The sequence below is a fragment of the Centruroides vittatus genome, unplaced genomic scaffold (genome assembly GCF_030686945.1).
Source record: "Centruroides vittatus isolate TY-2023 unplaced genomic scaffold, ASM3068694v2 contig_784, whole genome shotgun sequence".
Taxonomy (NCBI): Eukaryota; Metazoa; Arthropoda; class Arachnida; order Scorpiones; family Buthidae; genus Centruroides; species Centruroides vittatus.
In genome coordinates, this window is record NW_027122505.1 from 678,832 (window position 1) to 706,643 (window position 27,812).

The window sequence follows — 27,812 nt, forward strand, 5'->3', positions numbered from 1 at the left end:
GGAGAAATACTATCCAATCAGTATATACCAGGTTGAGCATCGACATCGACGTTGCCTGTGCTCTGAGAAGTTTCAAATTGTTGCCTGAAGACAAGGGAAGACCAATCAGTATTCATTATTTTATGTTGCTTCTACTTGTGTTTGTTCTGTGAGATGTTCATTATCCAAACATTAAAATCTTTCATGAAAGTCTTTGTTATCTGATTTGTTCGTAGCCTGAACTGTTCGTTAACCGATCACCCATTGTGTATATATATACAAGCTTTTTATTAATGTGCATGTGCATTCGTTTATGTAATATGTAAAGTATTATCTGTTGCTGAAAAAATATTTAACTCTTTACAAGTTAAATATTTTTTCAGTAACAGATAATACTTTAATTATAATGATCAAGTTAGAATGCTCATAGTTTACAATGACAAAGTTTAAAATGTCAGTAAAACTAAGCATAAACGTTATAAATTATTATAAATATCCTATTTATGTGCACATTTGTCACATTTGTTTACCAAAAATATTAATACAATTAAAGAATATAAATATAAAAACACAAAGCTATTATATCTTGGTACTTACTGCATGTGTTAAACATAAGAAACAAGATAGTAGAGAAGGATCTTTAAACACATCACCACTGACTATATCATCCCATATCTAAAATATAATAAACATGTTAGAAATATTCATATTAATACTATTAATTTGAAAAAAAAAATTTAATACTTTTTTGCCAGTTTTTTCAATTAGATCCGTTTTATCTTTTTGTTTAAATTCTTCAATAGTATTTGTATTATACAGTGTTCCTGATATTAAAAAACTTTTTGGAGGAACTTGATAATTACTATAAAAAATCAAACATTATTTTAGTAATTTTTAAAAAGTAATTATTCAAATTTAATTATTATTATAAAATAAATGCAGTATCAGGTACCACAGTACTTTGATGCTGCAAGCAGCTGTATTTGTACAAGACATTCATTTATATGTACAAGTTTATTTTGGCACTACTATGAATTTTACAAAAGTGTCTTCCATATGTCCTGAAATGTCACCATATCAAATTTAATTGCATTTGGACTGCTAAATATCACTATAGACAACATTGAATAGGGGTATTTTAATTATGATTAACCAGTATAAAAATAAACCATTGAATTTCTAGACACAGAAACTGAAATTTTAGATTTAAATACAAATTAGATTAAAAATTTTTTGTCTGTTTTGTCACTATAAATTTTAAAATTTTTCCTTCCCTGATATTGACTCATATTTTAATTTAAAAATCTCACAATGATTCTTAGAAAAATCTGAAATTATTGATTGGAATTTTTCCAATAAATTATTTAAAATTATCTTAAACAATATCTAATTAACATTTAGACAGATTGTTTTTTTTATTTTATTGCAACAATAAAATTTTAAATAAAATAAATTAACACTTAAATATCTTCTTACATTATTAAAATAACTATCAATTCCATAAATACGTATTTTATGCTTTATATCAAATATATTCATTCAGATGAAAAGAAAAAAACAATAATATTAAATTAAAACAAATGACTCATTACTTCAAATTAGTATCATTAAAATTTTTCATGAAGAATGAATATGTCTAAACATATAATAAGAAACATACTCATCAAATGCTGTATAATCCACATTTGCAAGAGGTACTAGTCCTGGAGCTTCTCCTAAAACAATAAAAATACGCAAATTAATAACAAATTTTTTCTATATAAAATCAACATTTTATTTTTAGAAAATTATTTCAGAAAGTGTTTGTTTTTCTTTATGTAAAAATTAACTTTTGTCAAATTGTATGTATCATTCTGTAAATTTAAAAATTAGCTTAACAAAGATAGCAATGCTAAAGATATTTTTAATTATCATATTATATTATATATTTATTATATTTCAAAATATAGGAAAAAACAAAATTTTCAACTGATATTATTATTTCATTACAAATTAATTACTTAATGATTAACTCCAGTAACTGAAAAACTTTTCAACAGCAGATCAGACTTCTCATCCAGTATAACTTGAAGATATAGATATTTAAACAAAAATTTTATTTATTTTTTTTATGTAATAATTTAAATCTTTATTAGTTTAAAGAAATTAAATAAAATTCAAATGTCTGCAAATTTAACTAGTTTTAATATGAAAATCCAACTAAAAATAAATAGTTTAGTTATATGAATAAGTAATTTTCATGTAATTTTGGCAAATATTTTAAGAGCTTTGAATATATGAGGAGCACTCAAATGAAATTTATAATGGAAGCCAATAAAAGACAGAAATAAACTTGAATGTTAATAGTCCCCATTCTTTACAATATCCTTCTTCTATTGTGACAGACAACAGAAGCCATGTTCATAAAATTTCCTTGCCTATAATTGAACCAAATTCTGAACAGCCTCCTGTATCACAGCATCCAACACAAACTCATTGCCTAGAGGAAGTTTTGTAAGAGAGTGATGCATTCTCAAATTGTATAGTGGCAGGTGATGAGTCTTGACGTTACCACTACAAGCCTGAAACTTGTCAATCAAGCATGTAATGAAAGCATATGTCATCTCTGCAGCCCAAAAAGTTCAATACTCAGTCAAGTGCAAAGGAATGTCATTTTGTCATTTTTCTTTGATTATCAGGAACCTGTTGTTGTGAAATTCCTTGAGCATGGTCACATAGTTAATACTGAGCAGTACCCAATCACCCTGCAACCTGTATACTAGCCTCAAAAAGAAATGTCCAGGTCATTTGACAAAGTGTCATTTTGTTGAATGATAATGCGCATCCCATATTGTCCACAGAACAAAAGATTAATTGACACTATTCAAGTGAGAAACACTGAATCATTTGCCCTATAGCCCAAACTTGTCATCCTTCAACTTTCCATAATTTTGGAGACCTGAAGAAAAGTGTGAAAGGCAATAAATTTGTCAACGCCGAAAAGTCCAGAAATGGGTTTGATCTCAGCTAAGGGAATTTTTTAAACATGGCATCCATTGTCACAGTAGGAGAAGTGTCTTGTAACAATGGTGATTATTAATATGTAAGTTGATTTCTATCTTTTATTGGCCTCTGCTATATTTCATTTGACTGTGTCATAGATATAAACCAGACACTGACAATGACTTCATTAAATTGATAACAGTGTAATATTTTAAATGAATCATTTTTTTATAATAATAATAATTAAAGTTTTCCACAATTAAAAAAGATTATTTATAAACTATAACTTTTCTTTATTCTTACAAATATTTACTATATATTTTAAGTATATTGAAGAATTAGTAAAATTATAAAAAAAATTATTAATTATTATTGGGACCTTGAATAAGTTCTCGCTGTTTTACAACAGGTGGCGTTACCAGAACTGTGTGTGTGTATTTTTAGATGGTGACGCATCTGTAAGGAAGTACAATAAGCAACCTTGAAAATCAGTATATGTCATTTCACCGAAGTGTAAACAACTTTTTTTCGTGGTGTTAAAAATGTCGCATTTCGTGCCAAAAAAAAGAGTATTTGCGGGGAATTTTATTGCACTATTTTATTCAAAAAAAATCTGCAGTTGAAGCACACAGAATTCTTGTTGAGACTTACAGTGACCATGCTCTGTCGGAAACATCATGCAGAGATTGGTTTAGATCAGTGTTTCTCAACCTTTCTGGACCAAACGCCCCCTTTGTAAGACCCGCTTCTTAATTCGCCCCCCTATAAATTTTAACTGATAAAAATTGTACGATAATCCCTAATATAAGGTAGATGACATTAGGCGTTAGTAAGATATATCCAAAGAAATTTGAAAGGAACAATAGTAGAATAACATTTATTAGTTATAAATTTAATTTAATTTACAAATGTGATTTTTGTTCCTACTTTATCGATTTAATTAGAACTTACAATATAAAGCCTTTGCTTAGAAATAAATGACCTAATACGCATTAGGTGACCAGTATGCATATGGCAACTCTCTCCTATAAGTAATAATTAACTTACCTATGATATACGGAACAAAATGAAATACGTTTATTTTAAAAATAATGCAAATATCATATATGGCGAGAGCACAACAGATCACATTAAAATTCAAATTTAATAATACTCATTACTGACTGCTCGACCAAATGATTGAAATCGTTGCACACGCAAAGCGAATCTAAGACATACGCACTAGGGATTGCAATACCGGACTGTACGATGCAACTTTGTATTCACAGTCCAATTAATTTTGCCCATTAGGGAAACATATAAAACATTGAATATACATTGTAGCAATTAAATACCAAAGGATAACAATATTGTTTTACAAAATGTTTTATTCGCTTCTTTCGCAACGCAATATAAAAATGCAGCGGCCCATCACTGCAAGCGGGTATTCAAAATGATTTCGCCCATGCAAAATGACTATTGCCCCCCAAAAGCGATATAGTCAAATAATCGCCCACTGTAAGTTTTCGATCGCCCCCCAGGGGGTGATATCGACCAGGTTAAGAATCACTGGTTTAGATGCTTCAAAAATAATGATTTTGACGTCGAAGATAAAAAACGTTCTGGCGAACCAAAAAAGTTTGAAGACGAGGAATTGGAGGCATTACTTCATGAAGATTCATGTCAGATGCTAGCTGAACTTGCAGAATCATTAGGAGTTGATCACACAACAGTTTCAAAACGTTTGAAAGGATTAGGAATGATTCAAAAGCAAGGACATTGGGTGCCGTACAAGTTGAAGCCAAGAGACGTTGAACGGCGTCTTTTCACGTGTGAACAGCTGCTTCAACGACAGAAAAGGAAAGGTTTTCTGCATCGTATCGTGACTGTGGATGAAAAGTGGATTCACTATGATAATCCTAAGCGTAGAAAATTGTGGGGTAAGCCTGGCCATGCATCAACATCATCGACAAAGCCGAATATCCATGGTTCAAAGCTTCTGCTCTGCATTTGGTGGGATCAGCTAGGTGTAATTTATTATGAGCTGCTCAAACCAAATGAAACCATCATCATACCACAGATCACTATCGACTACAATTGATGCGTTTGAGCCAAGCATTAAAGGAAAAATGGCCACTATACGAGCAGAGATATGACAAAGTGATTTTGCAACATGACAATGCTCGGCCACATGTTGCACAACCGGTGAAAACCTACTTGGAAACACTTAAATGGGAAGTCCTACCCCACCTGCCGTATTCACCAGACATTGCCCCTTCTGATTATCACTTGTTCCGATCGATGGCACATGGCTTGGCTGAGCAGCACTTCCATTCTTATGAAGATGCCAAAAATTGGGTTGATTCTTGGATAGCCTCAAAAGACGTGTCATTTTTTCGACGTGGAATTCAAATGCTGCCAGAATGATGGGAGAAAGTAGTGGCTAGTGATGGACAATACTTTCAGTGACATGTTTTTTATGACTTTTTTTAAATAAAGCATTAATTTTTACGAAAAACCAGCGAGAACTTATTCAAGGTCCCAATATTATTATTAAACTAAAAGTATTAATCATTTTATAATTATATTCATAACTAATCACTTCTAACTACATTTCAATATATATTCATAACTATTTTTTTAATTTTTGACTCATTTTGTCCTGTGGATACTACCAGGGCTTTTTAATAATGGTCATTATGGATTCAACCAAACTCACAATGAGAGTGGCAGGTGATGAGGACTAGGCCTGACATATCTGGAACAAATGACCCTCTAAAAAATTCCTGGGGTTGTCTCAATCCCAGACCCCAGAGCAGTAGACTGATGCCTTACTGCCTCAGCCATCCAGCAATCAACATTTATCACTAGTGAAGCAACAATTTTATGAAATTATTTTTCAGAAAATTCAACAAAATATTTATTTATTAATATATAAGTCTATTTTAATTCTGCTACAGTTCTTGTGAAATAAGTAAATATATCTTAAATTGAATATAAAATAAACAAACTGAAATAAATGAGCAATTATTTATTGTGACATTGTCACAATGCCAGACTGCAATTTTTAGTCATATTTTTAATTCATTTAATTTAAAATATATGCTCTCCCCCTCAAATTAGTAGTGGCCTGCCCCTGTACATCGTACTTTTCTTTAACAATAGAGTCATGCCAGTCATCTATCTAACACCTTTCAGAAGAAAATTTTTGAATTGAAATAACATGATTTTCCAATTTGGATCCTACCCCTAAGGTTTCCATATCTGGTCTCATTGTTCATCTATCTAATGTTGTTCTTGAGATTAAGGAAAAACAGATGAATGGATGGATGATAGTGAGAATTTATAGGCCTGCAATTTGTTCAAATTGCAGCCCAATTATAATGTTTTATGACTTTAAGGAACAAAGATTACAAATTGCTTAATTCACTTATAAATAATATTGATTATGTTATGAAACTAAATAATAAATTATTGAGAAAATTAAAAAAAAAAAAAAATAGATTATATACTCAATAAAGAATTAGACAATGAACAGAGCTCTGAAAAATTAAGACACACCATACATACTGTAATAGGGTAATTTTTCATTTTTGATGATTGATTATTGGAGTAAAAAAATATTGACATTGTAAGGAAGAAAATAGCATGATTCCAGAAAAAGACATAAAACTAATGTAAAATCAGTTAAATTGAAATATCATGAAAATATATAAAAGATAATTTGAATAAAGTACCTTAACTGTATAAATTTTGATAATTGCCAATATCAATATGTCAAACATGGACAACATTAGCTAGTATTCATTTTCCAACTTTGATATTGGAACATACTGTATTGATAGTTGATTATTTGATAATATTGAATACCAACTAATATACTGGTACATTTAGGTCAACTCAATGATGCACTCGAGATTTACTCTTGGAGAGACAAGTTGAACAGATAAAAATTTTTAAATGCAAATTCAATAAAATTCTCACCTTATGTGACCACTAATTCATAAATAGTATAGAAATAGAAGACACCACAGAATATAAATAAAACAACAAATTTTAATTAGGAAAAGATTTTTGAAAAATTTTCTACTGGTTTTTTCCTTTTTCTTTGGATGGGGTCAGGGCCCCAGGACCCCTCACAGGTGTGCCACTGGGTAAACTGGTGAAGTTTATCTCGCAATAAAAGTTAGGTGGGTGATTATTACAGGAAATACAGTATATTCACTAATAAATAAATTTGTTTATATAACTACTAGCAAATAAGCCCGGCGTTGTCAGCAAAAAGTAACGATAGTGAAAATTAAGATTATTACATTATAGCCAATCTTACCTGTTTTCACAGAATGCAAGAATTAGGTCCCCCTGTTTCCAGACTAATTAGAGAATTTTTAGATGGGTCTAAAAATATGTTCGATTTCCCGCAAAAATGCAAAAAACCACATCTGCACCTGTAAATCTTGCACGTCGCTTTCTCTTAACACTTCCATTGTTAAGGAATACACTTCTTTCATCCCCACATGGTACTCCATTAAATGCAGTCAAAAATGCAAAAAACCACATCTAAAATAGTACAGTAGAAGCCAAGTTCTTCAGAGTGAGCCTTAATCCTCTCCCTCTCCCCTATGAAGGGAAATCTGGAAAAATCCCTTTTTAGTGTATGTTCTCGTGACCTATCCTAACCAAATTTCAATTTTCAACTCCTAACCGTTTAGACTGCACTTATCATCATCATCATCAATCCATCTCAATTGTATTATAAGATATAAGAATAAAACTAATATATCAATTATTAATTTACACATTGATAAATATGATAAATATTTAACTGATAAATATTCTATATTGGATTTTGATAATATTAATTTTTATTCTTCTATAATAATCTTATCATTTATATATTATCATCTAATATATCTTCATAAGACTTTTTAAAACTGAAAGTTCAATGAGTGGTATTAGAAAAATACATTTAAATGTACTGTAAATTATTTAGCTATTCTCAATCTCATGCTTATCTAAACTGATATCAGGTGAGTTTTAGCACTTGACCATTTATATCATGGTAATATCAGTTCAAAGAGTTGGTTTTGTGATCAAACACAAACACTATCTTATAAACAGGTTTGAGAATTGCTGGAATAATTACTTCAATTTTCAGACCATCCAGCAAATGCAGTCTATGAGTAATGTAATAAATAAACATGGTCAAAACAGAAAATTAAAAAATTTCAATCATTTGTTGGAGTGGAATTACACAAAATATTTAATATTTTCTGTTAAGGTAAAGGGAGATGATATTTTCCAAACAACAATAAAATTATATGTTCAAAATAAATTACGAAGGCTATTTTTTAAATAAGGTCCGTTTGTGAATGAAAGTGAGAATAATGCGCAATCACAGCAGTATGCATACGCTTCTGTTCCAAGTGTGGCTGTACGCCATATTTTTGTACATATGAATTTTAGATTTAATTAGTTTTAATAATTTTCTCTCCTTCTTAACCCTTCTTTCTAATTCCTTTGTCCATTGTTCTGGCTTCTGGGAACGCGGGCTTCCCACTCCCCACCCACCAGGGGGTCGTGTGGAACAAAGAGTTCGAGTGGAGGACGAGTAAAATCTGGGTCATCGAAGAGTCACTTTTTCCCCGGCCGGACAAGAAGAAGCACGGACGAGAACGGCGAGCTCGTGAGACGGAATTCTACGAGGGCCGAATAGAGAGCCGTGAGGTGAGGATCCGGACCGTAGAGTCAAAGACACTGACAAGAAATTATCCTAAAAGGTATTTTTACAACGTTGACGAACCCAGAGATACGCAGAATAAACCACCAGCCAGCATCGGAGTTCAGCGAGAACAAGGGTACCCCACTATCCTATCAATTCTTCTCACTTCCTACTTTTATACTTTTCTATCCTTTTAGGTTTAAGTTAGTTAAGAATCGCGCGGGTTTTATTGTTACAATCAGACAACAAGAGAAATTGGACTGAGGGAATCCACAAAGAACTTATTTGTATATATTATTAATCGCGAAATTAAATTTGTTTTAATTGAATTCACGTGTCTGTGTATTCCTATCGCGCTTCACACTTTACATTGGCGTCCGCGACAGGATTCCCTCCTCGTCGATCCAATTCTCTGTATAGCTGTACTGATTATCAGTCATCGTTGTAAGGTATATGGAGGACAAAGGTACTCCCAGTATGAGTTTAGTGGCCGAAAGCCACAGTGAGAACCCACCACTCGTGGTTACTGGATTCTTAGGGATGATCCCCACTTTCTCGAATTCGCCTAACGACACGGTAAATATAAATCAACTATTTAGAACCATTGATAATGTGGCTAAGTTAGCCCAATGGGGGGACGAGGTTAAGGTGGCTGCGTTGCAAGCTAAACTAAAGGGGGAACCATTAAACACTTTCTTTTGTTTATTGGAGCAAACGCCTGCACCAACGTTTAAGGAAATTGAGCAAGACCTAATTAAATGTTTCCAGAAGCACGAAGGGAAGGAAGGGGCTTACTCGATCAATTATTAAATTTGAGGCAAGGAGGAAAGGAATTAGTCAGTGAATATATCATTAGGACTAGAACCATAATGTCTAGGGCTATCCGGAGTAACCCAAATATCGCGACATTCAGAGACGAGATTATCAAGGAGAGGTTCATCAGGGGATTAGACATAAGTATCAGAAGTCACGTGTGTCGCAGGGAACCTGCTACCTTAGAGAAAGCCTTTGAATACGCTGAAAGGGAGGAAGAGCTAGAAAGGGAATGTAGTAATCCTAGCGACCTCAAAACGGTCTGTCATAACTTCCAGAGCGAAGTGGGTGCTGAATGTACACGTCCTGGAGTGAGCCCTAAAAATACTCTAAAGGATGAGGATCGATTGGCTAGTTTAGAAAAAGGGTTGAAGACCCTGTTCGAAATAGTTTCCAAGATGGCCGAAAACCCGACCCAGACTATTATGTCGCCTAATGTTAACGGCAGACTTTGTTTCATTTGCAATAGCCCAAATCACTTGGCTCGGAAATGCCCCAAAAGAAAAAGTTCGGAATTGAAACCAGCCCGGGAACCCGATCAGGGTCAGTGTCGCGTTCCCATCCTCACATTTAAATTGACCGAATTTTCACCTTCGGAGAGGGGACTCCCGTTAATAAGTGGCAGGGTAGCAGGGATAGAGATTAAGTTCTTAATTGACTCTGGTGCAGAAAGGTCTTTAGTTGATATAGCGCTGACTCGAAACGCGAAAATAGCTAAGTCTTTCCAAAGTTCAAGAAGGGGTGAGATCACCCATATCAGAGGTATCAACGGCACGATCTCCACATGTAAGGAAGTCCTAAAGGGATCCATAAGCTACAAGGATGCGATAATACCTGCTTCCCTTTGTTGTATGGAATTCCCGGATAGGCTAGAATACCAAGGGATTTTGGGGATGGATGTTATCAATTTAGTCCCGTCATTGATAATTGATGGATGTACATTCATAAACCGTGAAGCTAGAGTGTTGAACCATAGTCCTCGCCCATCGATCATGTATTTCGATTGCTTAAGTTGTACTCCGATTGACACCGCCATAACCCCAGGAACTACAAAAGCTAATGACGAAAATCAGGTGACTCGCGTCCTCGATAAGTATCCCGGTTTGTCTTCGGAGGGGGTCGAAGATTTGAAAAACACCGATCTTTTTATGCATAGTCCCAGTTTCCACCATAGAGTAGTAGAATCACAAATGGAGGACGATTTTTTAAAAAAAATGAAACTAGGTCTTGCGAAAGCTCAAAGGAACATGCATCAGGGTCTTGCCGGAAAGGGTGTCCAGCCAGAATTCCAGTTGGAAGGAGGTGTGTTAGTCCACGTTAAACCAGGAAGAGATGGACTTTATAACTGGAAGCGGATATGTGTAGGTCAGAAAATGGGTGAGGAGGTTGTTAGAGCGTTCCATGAGTCTGGCCTTGGGGGGCACTTGGGCATAGAGAAGACTTGTAATACTGTTGGCAGGCATTACTACATACGGGGCCTACAATCGATAGTCCGATCGGTAGTGAGGGTGTGTAGGACATGTCAGCGGTGCAATACAAAAAGGAAAGGGCGTAACTTTAGTGCTGGTGAGAGAGTGTGGCTGTTATGCAAGCACCAGAGTAGGAAGTTCGGGAAATTTTCCCCTAAGTATTCGGGTCCTTTCCGTATTACGAGAATTTTAGGTCCAGTAACCGCAGAGTTGGGTGGTAGTGATGGAAAGAAAAAATTGTACTGTGCATTTCGATCGTTTGAAACCATATTATTCATATGCTGTATATAAGGGTCGAAACCATTACCGACCCAACAACAATGATTCCCCGAATATGTCCGATGATGATGGAGGTGATGAGATTGCATTACAGTACAGGAGACAGCCGATGACATCTATCAGGCGACAAGAAGACGATGCATCACCAGAGAATCCCCTTGAATCGGATGACGAGCATCAAGCTGTTCCCGCAAGCGAGGGTCGATACCACCTTCGGAAAAGGAGAGTAGACTACTACAAACTCCATCATGGACTTTGAGCCTTTCCGATGGGGGCGTATGTGGCTGTACGCCATATTTTTGTACATATGAATTTTAGATTTAATTAGTTTTAATAATTTTCTCTCCTTCTTAACCCTTCTTTCTAATTTCCTTTGTCCATTGTTCTGGCTTCTGGGAACGCGGGCTTCCCACTCCCCACCCACCAGGGGGTCGTGTGGAACAAAGAGTTCGAGTGGAGGACGAGTAAAATCTGGGTCATCGAAGAGTCACTTTTTCCCCGGCCGGACAAGAAGAAGCACGGACGAGAACGGCGAGCTCGTGAGACGGAATTCTACGAGGGCCGAATAGAGAGCCGTGAGGTGAGGATCCGGACCGTAGAGTCAAAGACACTGACAAGAAATTATCCTAAAAGGTATTTTTACAACGTTGACGAACCCAGAGATACGCAGAATAAACCACCAGCCAGCATCGGAGTTCAGCGAGAACAAGGGTACCCCACTATCCTATCAATTCTTCTCACTTCCTACTTTTATACTTTTCTATCCTTTTAGGTTTAAGTTAGTTAAGAATCGCGCGGGTTTTATTGTTACAATCAGACAACAAGAGAAATTGGACTGAGGGAATCCACAAAGAACTTATTTGTATATATTATTAATCGCGAAATTAAATTTGTTTTAATTGAATTCACGTGTCTGTGTATTCCTATCGCGCTTCACACTTTACACAAGCAAGCTTGGCGCGTGTTTTGACGCCATTTGCAGCCATATCGCCGGTCTGTATGCTGAGTTGTAGAAGTTTAAAATGTTTAAGAAAATTGGGTCTCCCACCGACTGTGAGATACGATCTGTTATTCGATTCTTGATTGCAAGAAACTTGGCAGCAGCAGAAATTCACCGTCAGATTTGCGAAGTTTACGGTGATAATGCTATGAGTGACAGTAAAGTTCGAAAATGGGTAAGAATGTTCAAGGATGGGTGAGTTAATGTGCATGATGAGCCACGCCCTGGCCGACCTTCTCTGATTTCTGAAGATTTGATTCGTGATGTGGATAACAAAATTCGAAAGGACCGACGATTCACGATTTCAACGTTATCAATTGAATTTCCACAGATTTCAAGATCAGTTTTGTATACCATTGTTTTGGAGAAACTGAATTATCGAAAATTGTGTTCTCGGTGCATTCCAAGACTGCTTTCTGATGATCACAAAACAAAAAGATTAAACAGTGCTTTATTGTTTTGACTCGATACGATCATCCACACAGTCCAGACCCCTTGCACCCAGCGATTTTCACTTGTTTCGATACTTAAAGGAGTTCCTTGGTGGTCAACATTTCAACGACGAAGAAGAAGTGAAAACTGCAGTCGTGGATTGGGCTTCTTGATAGGCGGCGGATTTCTTTGAAGTCGGAATTCAAAAAATTGTTGAGCGGTATGACAAATGTTTAAACAAAATGGAAATTATGTAGAAAAGTAGATAAAAGTATGTAGAATATGGAAAAAAATATATTTTAACGATATTTACAATATTTTTCTTCTTATTAAAAAACGGCCTTATTTAAAAAATAGCCTTCGTACATTTGTCTAAACCTTTCAGTTTTCATAATAATGTCAAAACTTTTTTTATAAACTTATTCCAAGTTATGTTATTAACATAACATTAGCATATTATGATATAAGTTAACATGATATATTAATAAAAATAATGTATATTTGATTTAATAAAACATTATGAATGTTTAATAACAAATAAATATTTAAAATAAATTTTATAAATTTTTTAATTTAAAAATTGTTCCATATTTCAATCAGTTAATACTTGATCCTGAGGATAGCTATCTAGAAAGCCAAAAACATTCAATAAATAAAATATTTGTACTGGAAGAGGCTTGAACTGTTATCATTTATTCAATTCACTAGTTTACAAGATTTATTACAATGTATACTTGGTGGTTAGAACTGAGCACACACTAAGCATATCACAGGATTCCTTGTCAAAAACCAACCAAAAAACTCTAGTCCTGTTTTTTGATTGGACATACCATTCTGGAAGTATTCTTGCTGAAAGTTTTATGACGTCACTTTCGATCATTCAAAATTTACTGCTAAAACCATCAAAGTAACCTTTTGACATTCTTGGAGTTTCCAGCACTACCTATAGACTAGTTTTTATGGTAGAGGACATCTCAAAGCACTTGTTTACAGATGGAAAACAGACTCCTAGAAAGATCAAGTAGCCAGCCCCCTTGCACATGGCTTTCACTACAATAATACATGATACAATGTGCACAAAGGAGTATTCTTTGATGAGCAACTGCTTGTTCCTCACTAGGCAGAGGTCATTCTGAACACTTATTATGATGTAATCAGTTATGCCACAAGTTAATAAATACCTTGTAACTTCTTTTTGTAAGTGTTACTTCTGATTTCTCTCTTTATGCTAGATGTGAAGTCATAAAACTTTTGGCATCAATGTCTCCAGAATGGAATGTCCCACTGAAAAATGAAACTGACTTGTTTGATTGGTTTTCAACAAGGATTCATGTGGTATGATTATTGTGCACTCAGTTCTCACCACCCTGTATAAATGAAACAGACTGTCATATATCAAATATACATTAAAAAAATTAAAGAAAATATTAATTAATTGATTACTTTCTTTATCTTTTACTATAGTTTACTTATACATAAAACTTTGATAGCAACTTTAATAAAAAATATATCTAAATTTATGCAAACACATCAATGATAACCATACCTACATATTATAGCAAATATTTTAATAGTTTTATAAATATATACATATGTTATTTTAGAACAGTCTCTTTATAAATTACTTCATATTATACATTTAATATTAACATTACTTTCTTGAATATAATATATTTAAACAAATTCTATAATTTAAGAATTTCACACAGACTTACATTAACATTAAGTACAGTCTGTCTCAAAAATTTAGGCATGAATAGAATGTGGTAATAAAATTAAAAGGAAAAACATGCAAATTAACTGAGCAGTAATTAGTCATATGAAGTAATCAAACAGTGTCATTTCAATGGATAAAACTTAAAAAAATTTTTGGAAAAACTACATATTTCAAAAAATTATAGAAAAATCACTGTTGCAAAAGTTTAGGCACGTGTCATTTTATGCAAGTTTTAAGTACTGTCTGATCAGTTAATTAAAATGGTGTTTCATAGGATCAGTATAAAAGTAAAAGGATCGTTTTCATCAAGTTATAATGCCAAAGTCTTTGCAATTCACAAGAGAAGGTTTGCAGGGTATTAAAGTTGAAATCTGTTGCAGAAATTTCGCTGTACAATGATCTAAATGTGGCATTTATTGTGTACTGACCAGTGATGGAAGTTATAAAGCAAAGCCACAATGTGAAAGACCACATATAACAAGTATGATAACTAACAGGCAGATTTTGAGAGTGGCATCAACTCAAAAAATGTTTTTACATCAAATAAAGAGGCATGTTGGCATTGAAGTATTTAATGACACAATTCATAGACATATTAGGAAATGTTACAATATCATTCTAAAGAAAATGGCTTGCAAACCTCTTCTAAAAACAAATCATAAAACAGCAATTTAACCGGACTAACAAATACATGTCCTATGAGTATGAGCCTTTTTTTTTGCATGCTAAATTATAAAATGTTGCAGAACTTTTGCACTACAAATATAGTTTCTTGTGCTAAACTTTATGAAACTCAGTTTCTCCCCAGACCTTTTTACCAGAGCCTGGGAGTGATTTTTATGGCCACTAAAGTGATAAACTTCACAAGATGTATATAAATATAGAAAAATAGCATAACTTTTGTATTCCTCAGTGTAGTTGGATCCCAATTTAAAGAAATGTGTGCTCTTAAACAGATCAATTAACAATCAATTGTGAATATATCTAAAATTATACATTTCTCTGTAAATATCTTAAAAATATTTTTCCCCATCTACAGTAAGTAAATACATTTAAATAAATAATAAATGTGTAATCTTGATGTTGTGATATACTTTTTCTTTTGAAATGCAACTTTTTAAATTTCTAAAACATTTTTTGAAGTTGTACTGATCATATTGTTTGAATATTGTTTAACTGATGAAGTCTTAAATAAAGTAGGCAAAACTGCCTTTTTAATGTAAAAAGATTACAGTAGACTCACCTATAACACGGGTTCACATAAGACGGATTCATATAACACAGCGAAAAAATTGCAATCGTGCTCGTATAACATGCTAAAAGAGGTTTGTATAACATGATAAAAGAATGAGACAGATTGTTATGGCCAACTTGTGTCTCGACAGGATTGGTCAAATCTGGACCAATAGTGGACATTGCACAAACCATTGAGTTTAAATGAGTAGCGAACTTACTAGAAAACATTTATTATTCAATGGCAATAAAAATTATATTTCTATTAATGATGTCACCAAAGCTCAGCGAATTTTTTGCAGAAAGAATAACTTATCAGGAAATGCATCCGCCGTTCGATGAGCCACTCCGTGATGAAAACAAGCTTAAGCAATGATGTCTTCGAACGGTGCGCACTCGGTAAGTATTCCTACAACTTTTTGTTTATAGCATAGTTTATATGGATTATTCCCAAAAAATTATACGTGTTTTGGAAATGTTCGAGTCAAATTAGTCTAGAATCGATTAATTTTATGGAAGAAAACCTTTCAAACAGCCATACCTCCTAAACTGCACAAGTGACAGGCTGTGAACGGCTGATGTATTTGTAAAATCTAAGTGACTTGTACAACACGAAATTCATATAACACAGAACGTATCTACCGTGTTATAGGGGGATCTACTGTATATTATTGTTCTGTTCATACATCAAGTTTAAAAAAGTTTCACATAGCATTGTGAAAATTTTTATTTTATTAAAAATTAATAAAAATTCCTAAATAAGCGACAACTAGGGTTTCTCAAATGGGATCACGGGATCTCGGTTGTTTTTTTAACCCAGGAAATCCCACAAATTTCTTAAAAATTCACTTTTTTTTTCTTATTTTGTGTTAAGGATGAGGAAATTTTGCAAATAGAAAGTATAATTAACTCATAAATTGCCAGAATACATTGTATTTATTAATTTTAAACCTACTTATTAGTTTTTTTTAATTTTTACTCATTATGTCACATCACAAATGGTCAATAATCAATACATAGGTTATTTGTGGCAGGACTCTCAAAATTCTTTACCTATAATATCTGTAATAATTGTGCTTATGTTGTCTTAATTTTTAACTATGCCCAGTCGCTTCCATAACTGCGTAACACCAAGTTGTGCAAATTGGGTCAGAGTACAAACGAGTACAAAATCTGCAAGTATGAAGTTTTTCTTCATAAAGCTGATTATTAAAGACAAACGAACTGCCGAATTATTGAGCTATGATGTTTCTATTAAAGCAGTCGATGTAGACAAATCAATAATACTAGAGAACAAAAATAGTACTACAATCTCGAAAACAAACTAGAAATCTTTCAGGATACAGGTGAAAAACACATAATATTTGTCTTCTCTTAAATGCATTAAACACAATTCCAATCACATCAATTAAATCGGAAAAGGCATTCTCGGTAGCAAGACTTTTCATTACTAAAATAAGAATTAGATTGAGTGATCGGAGTACTGTATTGACCATCTTTGCTTTTTAAAATCTTATAAAAATTTACAATATTTTGTATTATATTTTAATTAAAAAACAAAAATTACCTTCTAAGTTAGAAGTTTGATCTAAGTTCATATTTTTTATTTTTAACTCAATTCAAAGCATTTTGTTGTTGTTGTTATATGCAATTTCCAGCAAACTTTAATAAATTTTTTCTATTTGTGAAAATTTCTATGTAATTCAAAGGAAATTTTTAATATATATCTTACACAGAATTATTAATATGACTTTGGAGGTTGCAGAACATATTAAATTACTTTAAAAGACAAAAAATAATTATATTATTTGATTTCATGATAATTTGTATATCTTAAAAATAATTAATTTTGTCCCGGGAATTCCCAGGTTCCCGGGAAAAAGTTCACTTTTATCCTGGAATTCCGGGACAAGCAAAATACCGGGAAATGAAAAACCCTAGTGTCAACAAAGTCAAATCAGACTAATTTACATAGTTTTTGTAAAAAATGAAAAGTGACCAAAATAACAATAATAATTTGAAAACAGGACCACTGATTTCAAATTGGGACATCAAATCTGTTGACAATAATCTTGATTCAAGATAAAATAAGGTTTTTTTTATATGAGGGGATTTTAATAGGAGTTGCATCAGGTACTTACAATATAAACATACAAAATGTAGATTAGATCTTTTTTGCACTTCAATAGCAACCTCATGCTTTCCACAAAATGGCTACTTAACTATGTCATTATCTGTGAGGATTAATGGTTAAACATTATATTAAACAATTAGAAAAAAATGAAATTTAAACAGTCCTGATAGCTAGATGAATAGAGACAAGAACATTTTTCAATAGACATCAAGGTGGTAAATCTTTAATGATTTGAGAAACATTTGAGTTCAATGACTTCTCCGTCAATTCTTGAAGGAAATCAAAACTCAGAAAATTAACAGGAAACAGTCAAACATCATTTGCTGTCATTTGGAGCACTTCTTGGAGGGATAAAAATGATATTTCGGGATGAAAATACCTTCATACACAGTTCAATTCTACAAAACAATGATTAATGAGCAAAATCTGTGAACTGGCCTGCCTAGAGCCCAGATCTTAACCCAATAGAGAATATGGGACTTTAACAGATACTGTACAAGGTGTGTTCATAAAGTAATGCAAGTAATTTTATTGTGAAGTAACTGTGCATAGCAGCACATTCAGATCACTTGGGCTAGATGAGGGGGATGCTTGGCTTTGCAATGTGCCTAAGGTCAATCTGCTCCAAGCAGTGGTTGTGTCAGTATCATTGATTTTGTGAAACTTGTCTTAAAGACCATGTCATGATGCGCAATGGAGCAAACGATTGAACAATGGTACACGATCAAGTTCTGCGCCAAACTCAGCAAAAGTTATACCAATACCAATCAATTGATTTAACAACCCTATGGGAACTCTGCTCTATCGTCTTCGCAAGTTTCAAGATTGTTGAAGATGTTTAACCTGTCCCGTGTTCCCAAATATGCTCTTGTTGACCTCATTTGACCTAACCTGTTGACCATGAATATACTCGTTACTCATCGGAACATTTTTGATACTAGATGTTGCTATGTGTCATAATTTTTATATTAAAATGAACTTTTGAAATATAATTTTTTTGTTTTTGTATTTTTCAATATATTTATTTTGTTTGTGCAAAATAAAATAATAATTTTGAACGATAAAATAGCCACTATTACTTTTTTTAAAAACAATTAATTTTTGTTAGGCTTAACACCAACAAAATTCAACATGGCGTCACAGGCAACGAAAAAGAATTTCAACATCAGATAGGTTAAGGAGGGCCAGGAAGAGGTGTCTGACAACCCACACTCTGGATGGCCATCAACCAGCACCAAAATGTGACGAAAATGTGAGTTTGTACCTCCAGGACAGACTGTCAATGCTGCCTACTATGTGAATGTTCTTGAAAGATTGAGAAAAAGGGACCTTCGTGTGTGAAAAGAGATCGCTGGGTGTTCCATCATGACAATACTCCCAGCCACACTGCTCTGCACGTCTGCGAGTTCCTGGCAAAGCACAACTTGGCAACTCTGTCCCAGCCCCTTTACAGTCCCGACTTGGCTCTGGCAGACTTCTTTTTGTTTCCGAGGATTAAGACTGCCTCAAATAACACCGTTTTGACAGCATTGAGACGATCCAAGCCACCGTGATGACCACTCTGAACGAGGTTCCTGTTGAGGCCTTCCAGGGCATGTACCGTGCCTGGGAAAATTGCTGGAAAAAACATGTAGATAAACAAGGGGAGTACTTCGAAGATTTCTAAACATTTGTAACTATATCTTGAATAAATTTTTTTTACAACAACACTTGCATTACACTTTATGAACACACCCTATATATGTCAATGTTAAGCAATAACAATGTGGAGAAATTAAACATGACAGTTAAGAAAGCATGGTATGCTTTAGCACCAGAACATTGCAATATTTAGTTCTGTCTATGGAAACACATTTGTTTCAAGTTATAAAAAATCACAGCATCTGTATTAAATGAATGTTTCTGTATGTTTTAACATTTTCTATAAATGCTATTATAAAATTTGTATTTCTACATTCTGATCTAGATTGTGTTCACTCTTTAGCCTCATTTAATAAACAAAAGTCAACAACATAGAGAAGCTGTCATTATAAGTTTGAGAAAAAAACAGCACTATTAGGTTGCTGAAATAATAATTTAATACAAATCCAAACAAGAAGCTAAATGGAGGAAATAAAACGTGTTATTCTGTTTCATTTTTCCTAATCATCTAGTAACTGGAATTTTCTGGTTATGCCTAAATTTTTAAAATAGACTGTACTGTACCTTATTTAAAAACCTATCTTGTATATAAATAAAGAAAACAAAAATTTTTTACTTCTATTGATAGTTCAATAAATTACAAATAAAACAAAACAGAGTTTATGTTTTTTGTGATTTCCAAAACTAAAATTCATTTAACTTATAATAAAATTGTACTTACTTAGATTAAAACTATAAAAAATCCAGCAAACGAGTTCCTTAACTCTCCTGGCAACATTTTGTGGTACCATTTGTTATCATATTTTATTTTAAAACTTTATTTTTATATTTTTAACAATTATAAAATGGCAAAAAGCTTAATTTTCAGGGTAGGGATGGGCTTTATAAAAAACTGTAAATGCTAATAAGTAAAATCATCATTAAGTCTGACCATATTGGAGATACACATGATGCCCATTATCTCCTCACTCCTTCAACCTTTAACCACTAAAATTTAATAGCATCAATCCCCCTAATAAACAAAAACCTCCCTGCAAAATTTCATAAATTTTTGACAAAAAGCACAGGAGTTACTAAGCTTCAAAAAGGGTGAACAAAATCATGCTACACATACACACACACACACACAAGAAAAAAAACCCTATATTTTTTTGCATTTCTCAACATTTCATGGTGTCCTGAGTACAAAAATGTAAAAATCTTGGAGAGTCATTTTTTTGACTAATTGCCTTCTATTATATATAACTGCCAGGAAAGTGAAAAGGGTAACAATAATTTAATAGTATAAAGTGTATTAAATACTTTTTGAAATCAAACTAATTTAATATTAATATAAAATGATTAATTATTAAATTTTAAATTGCTTTCATTCACTAAAAAAGGAGACTTATATTCAACTTAGTTATAACTTAGTTATCTGACAGTATTTGTATGTATATATATATGTGGTGTCTGTGGATGGCTGAGCTGAGCGTTAAGAGGCGCGTGTAGAACTCAGTTTAAGAAAACACGAAGAACTTCTTATAACATATAAGGACGTACACTTTAATATAATACAGAGGACGTTACAACACAAAGAACACTAACAAATCGTCTTGAGGCGGACACGTCGTAGCTTCTTCCTTTCCTACTCTTACCGTCGTCTTCTTTTTGCCTCGGGGGAGAAGAATGCGCTTAAGCTTCGTCTTCATCTTTTCCCGCGTGTGCCAGAATGGGTGTGCACGACATTCGGCTTGACCATGTCACTAGTGCGGGGGACAGGCCACCACACACACACACACACACATATATATATATATATATATATATATACACATACACAGTAGAGAACCAAAAATCGGAATCAATTGGGGACTGGGGTTGTTCAGATTAGTGATTTGTTCCGATTACCGATTATATACGAATAAATATATTAACCTGTCCGATGTTCAAATTTTTCTCCGTTGCGTGTCGCTTCGTGTTGAATTTTTGTCGATTTTAAGCCTAACGAAAATTTTTATAATAATCATCGAGGCTATCGTATCGTTAAAAATTATTTCTGCATTTTGTACAAACAAAATAAATATATTGAAGAATATAAAAACATGAAAATTATACTTTAGAAGTAAATTTAGTATCAAAAACGTTTGATTCAGCACGACACAGTCCGACTGAAAATCGTTCCGATTACCGGCGATTTTGATTAACGAGTCTCTACTGTATATATATATATATATACATATTACAGTCAAAACCCATTTTTAGTTAGAACGTGTTTTAACTAGTTGAAACTAGTTTATACTGGATGTCTTTGTTAAAACCCGTTTTGTCTAGTTAAAATTAGTTTTAACTCAAATTTATTTTTGACTTGCAGTAAATTCTAGTTTTAACTAGACAAAACGGGTTTTAACAAAGACATCCAGTATAAACTAGTTTAAATGCATCCTAACTAAAAACTGGTTTTGACTGCAACATGTAGAGTGATTCGGGGTAAGATGGTAAGTGGGGTAAGATGCCTACTTTTTAATATTTTCAAACAGTGACGTCAGATATTGTCATGTGTTTGTGTGATGAATCTTTGGGCCAATATTGAGTGTGGAAAGCTGTAGTTGGCTACCATTACGTCATTTTCTACATCTGAGAAGAATAAAAGCAATATAAGAATGAAGTTTTTGTTGTGAAATGTTTCTAGAATCATTTTAAAGCTAAAAGTTAAAATAGAATTTATTAAAAATTAACAATTAATGTGTGATGTAGTTAAGGTTCTAAAGTTTCCATTGTAAGCTACCGCCGATTCCAATCGGACATGCTAGAACAAGTGACTCCACTAGGCATCTTACCCCGACAGATGGGAAAGATGCCACATTTTTCTTGGGGTAACATGCCTATTTTTTGTTAATTGAATTCCAATATGCCTATTTTTAATAAAGTTTTGTTTTCTCGTTTTATTGCAGGATATGCATAGAAATTATATAAGGACTTCTCAAAAAGGCTTTTAGACTGAAAAAAAGCTATCAACTAGCTATAGGGCACATTAGAATGGGCGGAAACTTAACAATACTTTTATACTGTGCTGTTATACTTACTATGAAGTACTTTGTACTAAATATGCAATAAATTAAATTTGGTTAAGATATTCGAAAATTAATTTTATGCAATTATATTTGTTATCTTACCTTAATGGCATTTGGCATCTCACCCGGATACTTGGGGTGAGATGCCTAAAATGCCAGACAGTAAAAAAAGTCATCATTGCAAACACAATATACAATTATTTTTCATATACTCCAAAGTTTTCTTTGAAAAACATGCTCAAGAATATGATATTTTCATTAGAGGCCTCTGAAACCCAAATTATCGCTATAATTTCCTTCATAAGCAAAATGCTAGGCACCTTCCCCCGAATCACTATACATAACTTTATTTATTTCCCCCAAACATATTTATGTAGCTAAAATTAGTTTTAACTAATGTTAAAAGTTAAAACTAGTTTTATCTAAAATCAAAACATGTACAGCAGTAAATTAACTAGACAAAACCCGTTTTGTCTAGTTAAAACTAGAATTTACTGCTAGTCAAAAATGAATTTGAGTTAAAACTAGTTTTAACTAGACAAAACGGGTTTTAACAAAGACATCCAGTATAAACTAGTTTCAACTAGTTAAAACGCATTCTAATTAAAAACGGGTTTTGACTGTAACATATATATATATATAACATAAATCTAAAATAAATGTTTAATTTGTAATATACAATATTTGATGTTTTTACCTCAGTACATATAAGGTATTTAGAAAAATATAGTAGTGTAAGAATAATAATACTTTTTATACTTTGGAACACAAAAGCATAATTAATAGTGTTTCTGTTATTTGTTCAGTATAAATAAAAAACCGAGTCTTAAATTTTAACAGAAAAATACAATTATGAACAAATAATCCTTAAAGTTTCAAACATTTCTATTACAGTAGAGCGTCGAAAAGTGGAACCAATTGGGGACTGGGGTCCTTCCAGTTAATGATTTGTTCCAGTTTCTGACTTTGTACGAAAAAATACATTAACCTGTCCGATGTTCAAATTTTTCTCCGTTGCGTATCACTTCCTGTTGAATTTTTCTCCGTTGCGTGTCGCTTCGTGTTGAATTTTCGTCGATTTTAAGCCTAACGAAAATTTTTATAATAATAATCGAGGCTATCGTATCGTTAAAAATTATTTCTGCATTTTGTACAAACAAAATAAATATATTAAAGAATATAAAAAACATTAAAATTATACTTTAGAAGTAAATTTAGTATTAAAAACATTCGATTCAGCACGACACAGTCCGACTGAAAATCGTTCCACTTTCTGACCATTCCACTTACCGACATTCCACTTATCGACGCTCTACTGTATTACATCATCCAGTTAAAAAAGAAAAAAAAAAAAAAAAAACCAGAAGCATGAAAAACCAATGGAATCATTTGTCATCCTAATCATGTACATTCAAATGGCAACCAATATAGATGGGTTTGTTTGTATATATCAGGGGTGAGCAAGCAGGAGTTCAGTGGGAGCCGAAATGTAGGTTTTGCAAAATGCATGGGAGCCGCAGTTCTGTACCTGTACTGTCGTGGCAGTTAGTATGGTAAGGCGCGTGATTTTATTATATAATATAAATATAATATAAAACAAATATTGAATTTTTTTAATAAATATATTTTCACAAAATTATAAAAATAATAAAAAATAGAAATTAACACTTTCAGCAAGAGCCGCATGCAACTCAAAAAGAGCCACATGCGGCTCTCGGAGCCGCATTTGCCCATGTCTGGTATATATACAAATAACTCATAAAAACATAATATATAAAAATGTTAACAAATTGAAAGTGTAAAAATTGTATATTATTAATAATTCACATCTAATTATATTAATACATGGTTACCATAATTTTTTTATAATGTTTTAAAACTTATTTCAAGAACGTACCGCTACAAACCTGTTACCGATGCGTATCATCCAGAGAATGAAAAACAAGATTTGACGAACGTTTTCGTACACAGTAACAGGTTTGTAGAGGTACGTTATTGACTATCTTCCGGTGTTGAGTATTGGGAAGTTATGACTTATTTCAAGTTTCTGGAGGAAAAATACATAAATAAACCATTCCACAAACACCAATAATCAGCAAAAACACTTGAACTTTGATTCTAAAACATTCTGTTCCAACTTTTAATTTGTTGTTCTATTCTGTATTCTTTCAGTTAAACCCGACGACGTCCATTATACAGATGCTTCCCTACTTACAGACAGGTTAGGCTCCCGAGGTTTTGTCATAAGTCAAAAACTAACCTAAAAAATACATTTGTACACAGAATAACCACATACTGTTAGTGTTTGATCTTTCAATGTACTTAATAGAATACATTACACTCATTTACCTGCTCACTACTGTTTAGTAGCAGATGTTTCAAATGTGGTTTTTTCACATAAGGCACTTAGTTTTATAATATCAAGTTGTTTTCACAATAGCAGAGCCACACTCGAATTTATCTTTATCATTTGAATGCACTTTTGAAGCACTAATCATAAAACTTTATAAAAATTGCAAATAATAGCAAAAAATACCATTACTCCAACATTACAGACTTTGACACCATCCCACAACCTGCGAGAGAACCTCAGAACTCATGCAAAATTTAAATTTTAGACGTAGGGTTGAATTTTTCATAAATCTGTAAGTTCGTAAATAGAGGATCTCCAGTATACAGAAGCAAACTAGTAAATTTTTGTGGCTTTTGCTGGTTATTGGTTTGTGGAGTAATTTATTTTAAAGGTATCAAAAAACCGTAATTATTTGTGTTTATATATATAATATCAAGCTTATTTTTAATATAAAAATTGCCTAAATGTGCAAAAAGATTTAAGAAAAGGTGTATTTTACCATTTGTGTACCATCCCCCAATTTTCACTGGTTGATCATCTAATTTATATACATCTAATTTTCTTTTAGTCAGCTGATACCAAAATCCAGGATCTAAAACAGAGGAGAATGGAGAAAATTGCAGCATTCGATATTCCATCATATTTCAAATTTGATCACATCCTACAGGAAAAACATCAGAAAATATAATTAATAAAACTCATTTATTGAAAACAAATATTTATTTATTTATTATTATTCCAGCTTGTCATCGAGTTATCTTATATTTGTTTATTTGAAAATTTCAAGTATTTATTGGACAATATAATATAATCTTACCAAACGATACTTCCTTCTCCGCCTCTTTCAATTCTTGCCGCCCTCTACTGGTGTATATAAATAATTGAGTTATATTATCATTAATTTTTTTTAACAGAAGAGTTTTAAAATTAATTCGTTATTAAAAATTAATTTAATAAATAATTTTAGTAAATATAGTTTTTTAAACCTCTTTCCGCCTTGTAGGATCTTTTATCGGGTTCATATGTTCGACTAGGCCTCCAGGTTTTGAAGGAACAGGCCCAATATGTCGGTAACAGACCACCCTCAAGAAATTTCTGGAGATTTTCGATTTCCCGGATTTGATTCCGGATCTCCCAGTTTGTTGGCGTCTTAATGCTTTGTTTACACGGTTGGTGTTTATAGCTGCGTCGGCAACCGAGCCGTTGTTGTCGCACGTTGCGGAAGTTTGTACAGGTCGTGTGTGACGTGAAATAGAAACCAATCGTATTAGGTCAATGGCGTCAAAATCGATATATTCGATACTTCTCAATGGGTAGCGCTTTCAACCAACACGAAGAAAATAAACTAGTTTTTTAACTGAGATTGCAAACACGCACTTTTTCTTTTCTCTCTTTCCGCCCTGTGGGCACTAAGAGAGCCTCATTTAGTACACCCATAATGGGTTCGGACAGGCCCACAATGGGGCGACCGGGTGGTGAGGGACGGAGCCCGACATATCCGAACGGACCACCCCCCGAAAAATTCTTGGGGATTTCTCGACCCGTTCGGAATCGATCCCGGGTCCCCCACAGCGATCGGCTGCCACCTTAACCGCTCGGCCATCCGGCCACTGCAAACACACACTGTTCGAAGAATGTTTGGAAACAACTAATAACAAATAACTGGAACAGCGAGCTGCGAGCTGTGGCTAAGAAGAACAACCGTGTAAACATAGCTTTAACCGCCTAAGCCAGAGGTGGAAAACCCTTGATACGCGTTCCAAACGTGGCATGCCGATCTTTTTTCGGCACGCAATCCAGGGCTTACCTTAAACATCCATAGCAACACAAAAGATATTACTGCCGAAGACTATGAAATCACAATTCCATACAGAACCCTTTGCATACATGCATGCAATGTTACTTACCAGAAACAAAATATCCAGGATAACACGCAAATAAAAATCTATACGGATTAATCGAAGACAAGAAATGACGTAATGGTTACTTTGTTGCATATAAGGATCAAGAGGAACTATACTATAATCTCTATAGTCTTCACCCGGATTGCAGTGTCTTCCAAGCAGAGATGTGGGTAATATATAAAACCTTTGAAGCACAGAAGTACTTCACCAAACTACAATCGCCATTATCACAAACAGTACTTCCTCTTTGCAGTCAATCTTTAATATTTGTACTCACACGATTGCCAACATCATCATCAGGATTATCTCAAACTCATCCAACAGTTATAGCCTTACCTGGATCAAAGCCCATAACGAGCACCAGAATAATGAACGGGACAATAAATTGGCTAAGCTGGCAACCAAAAGTACTAATCATAACTAGAGCTACACTAAAAAGCACCTCTCACCCATAAAATCCATGCTGCGGCAGGAAAATGACTTATGGTAGCTGATTTGAACATAACCAGCAGGCATTTAAATTTATTCCAGCCATCGATCACCTCAAAAACCCTCGATTCTTTCTATCAAACCAACTTACACAGTTTTCAACCAATCGTGGTAGATTCCACTTCTATCTTAAAAGAATTTAGCAATTTCGCTATTTCTACCAACCCAGGAAAAACAAATTATTATATTTTTAATTATCTCATTCTGGAAATAGAGTTGATCGAAATTAAGCTACTGACCACAATAATCTCAACGACTGGCCACGCGATCACAAAATGCCGCTCAACAATAAGAACACTACCGAGCTCTTATCAGACTTATCAATAAATATAAGCCAAACTACCATCGTTGCCTAGCATTCTAGGACCTATGGCTAGACCCGACAACTCCCTCACATATTTCTTACCGGTTCTATATGCCCCGTATTACCACGTACGCTGTCCCCCTTTGTAAGCATTTGTACTGTACATACGCGTCTCCCGATTTTATTCTGTAACCTTATGATCTTTGTAGCGATATCGATAATATCGTTGCACCATATCAATAAAAACTCAATGAAAGAAGGTGTAATTATACAGAAATGACAGTAACTGTCTGGAAATTCGTCGAAACGATACACGACGTCACATTCGG

At 33.4% G+C, this 27,812-nt stretch overlaps 1 protein-coding gene across 1 annotated transcript in view; it reads right to left on the bottom strand.

The window, feature by feature from the left end:
• The window catches only part of Atg7 (Autophagy-related 7), a 53,552-nt gene extending 27,894 nt beyond the window's left edge, over window positions 1-25,658 (bottom strand). Inside the window, exons 1-5 of the mRNA XM_067277951.1 lie at window positions 25,604-25,658; window positions 25,286-25,447; window positions 1,640-1,694; window positions 724-841; window positions 577-654 (exon numbers count right to left, since the gene is read on the bottom strand). Coding sequence (XP_067134052.1) covers window positions 577-654; window positions 724-841; window positions 1,640-1,694; window positions 25,286-25,427 — 393 coding nt within the window. The 5' untranslated portion in view covers window positions 25,428-25,447; window positions 25,604-25,658. The remainder of the gene's footprint in view (window positions 1-576; window positions 655-723; window positions 842-1,639; window positions 1,695-25,285; window positions 25,448-25,603) is intronic.
• Between the last annotated feature and the right edge of the window lie 2,154 nt (window positions 25,659-27,812).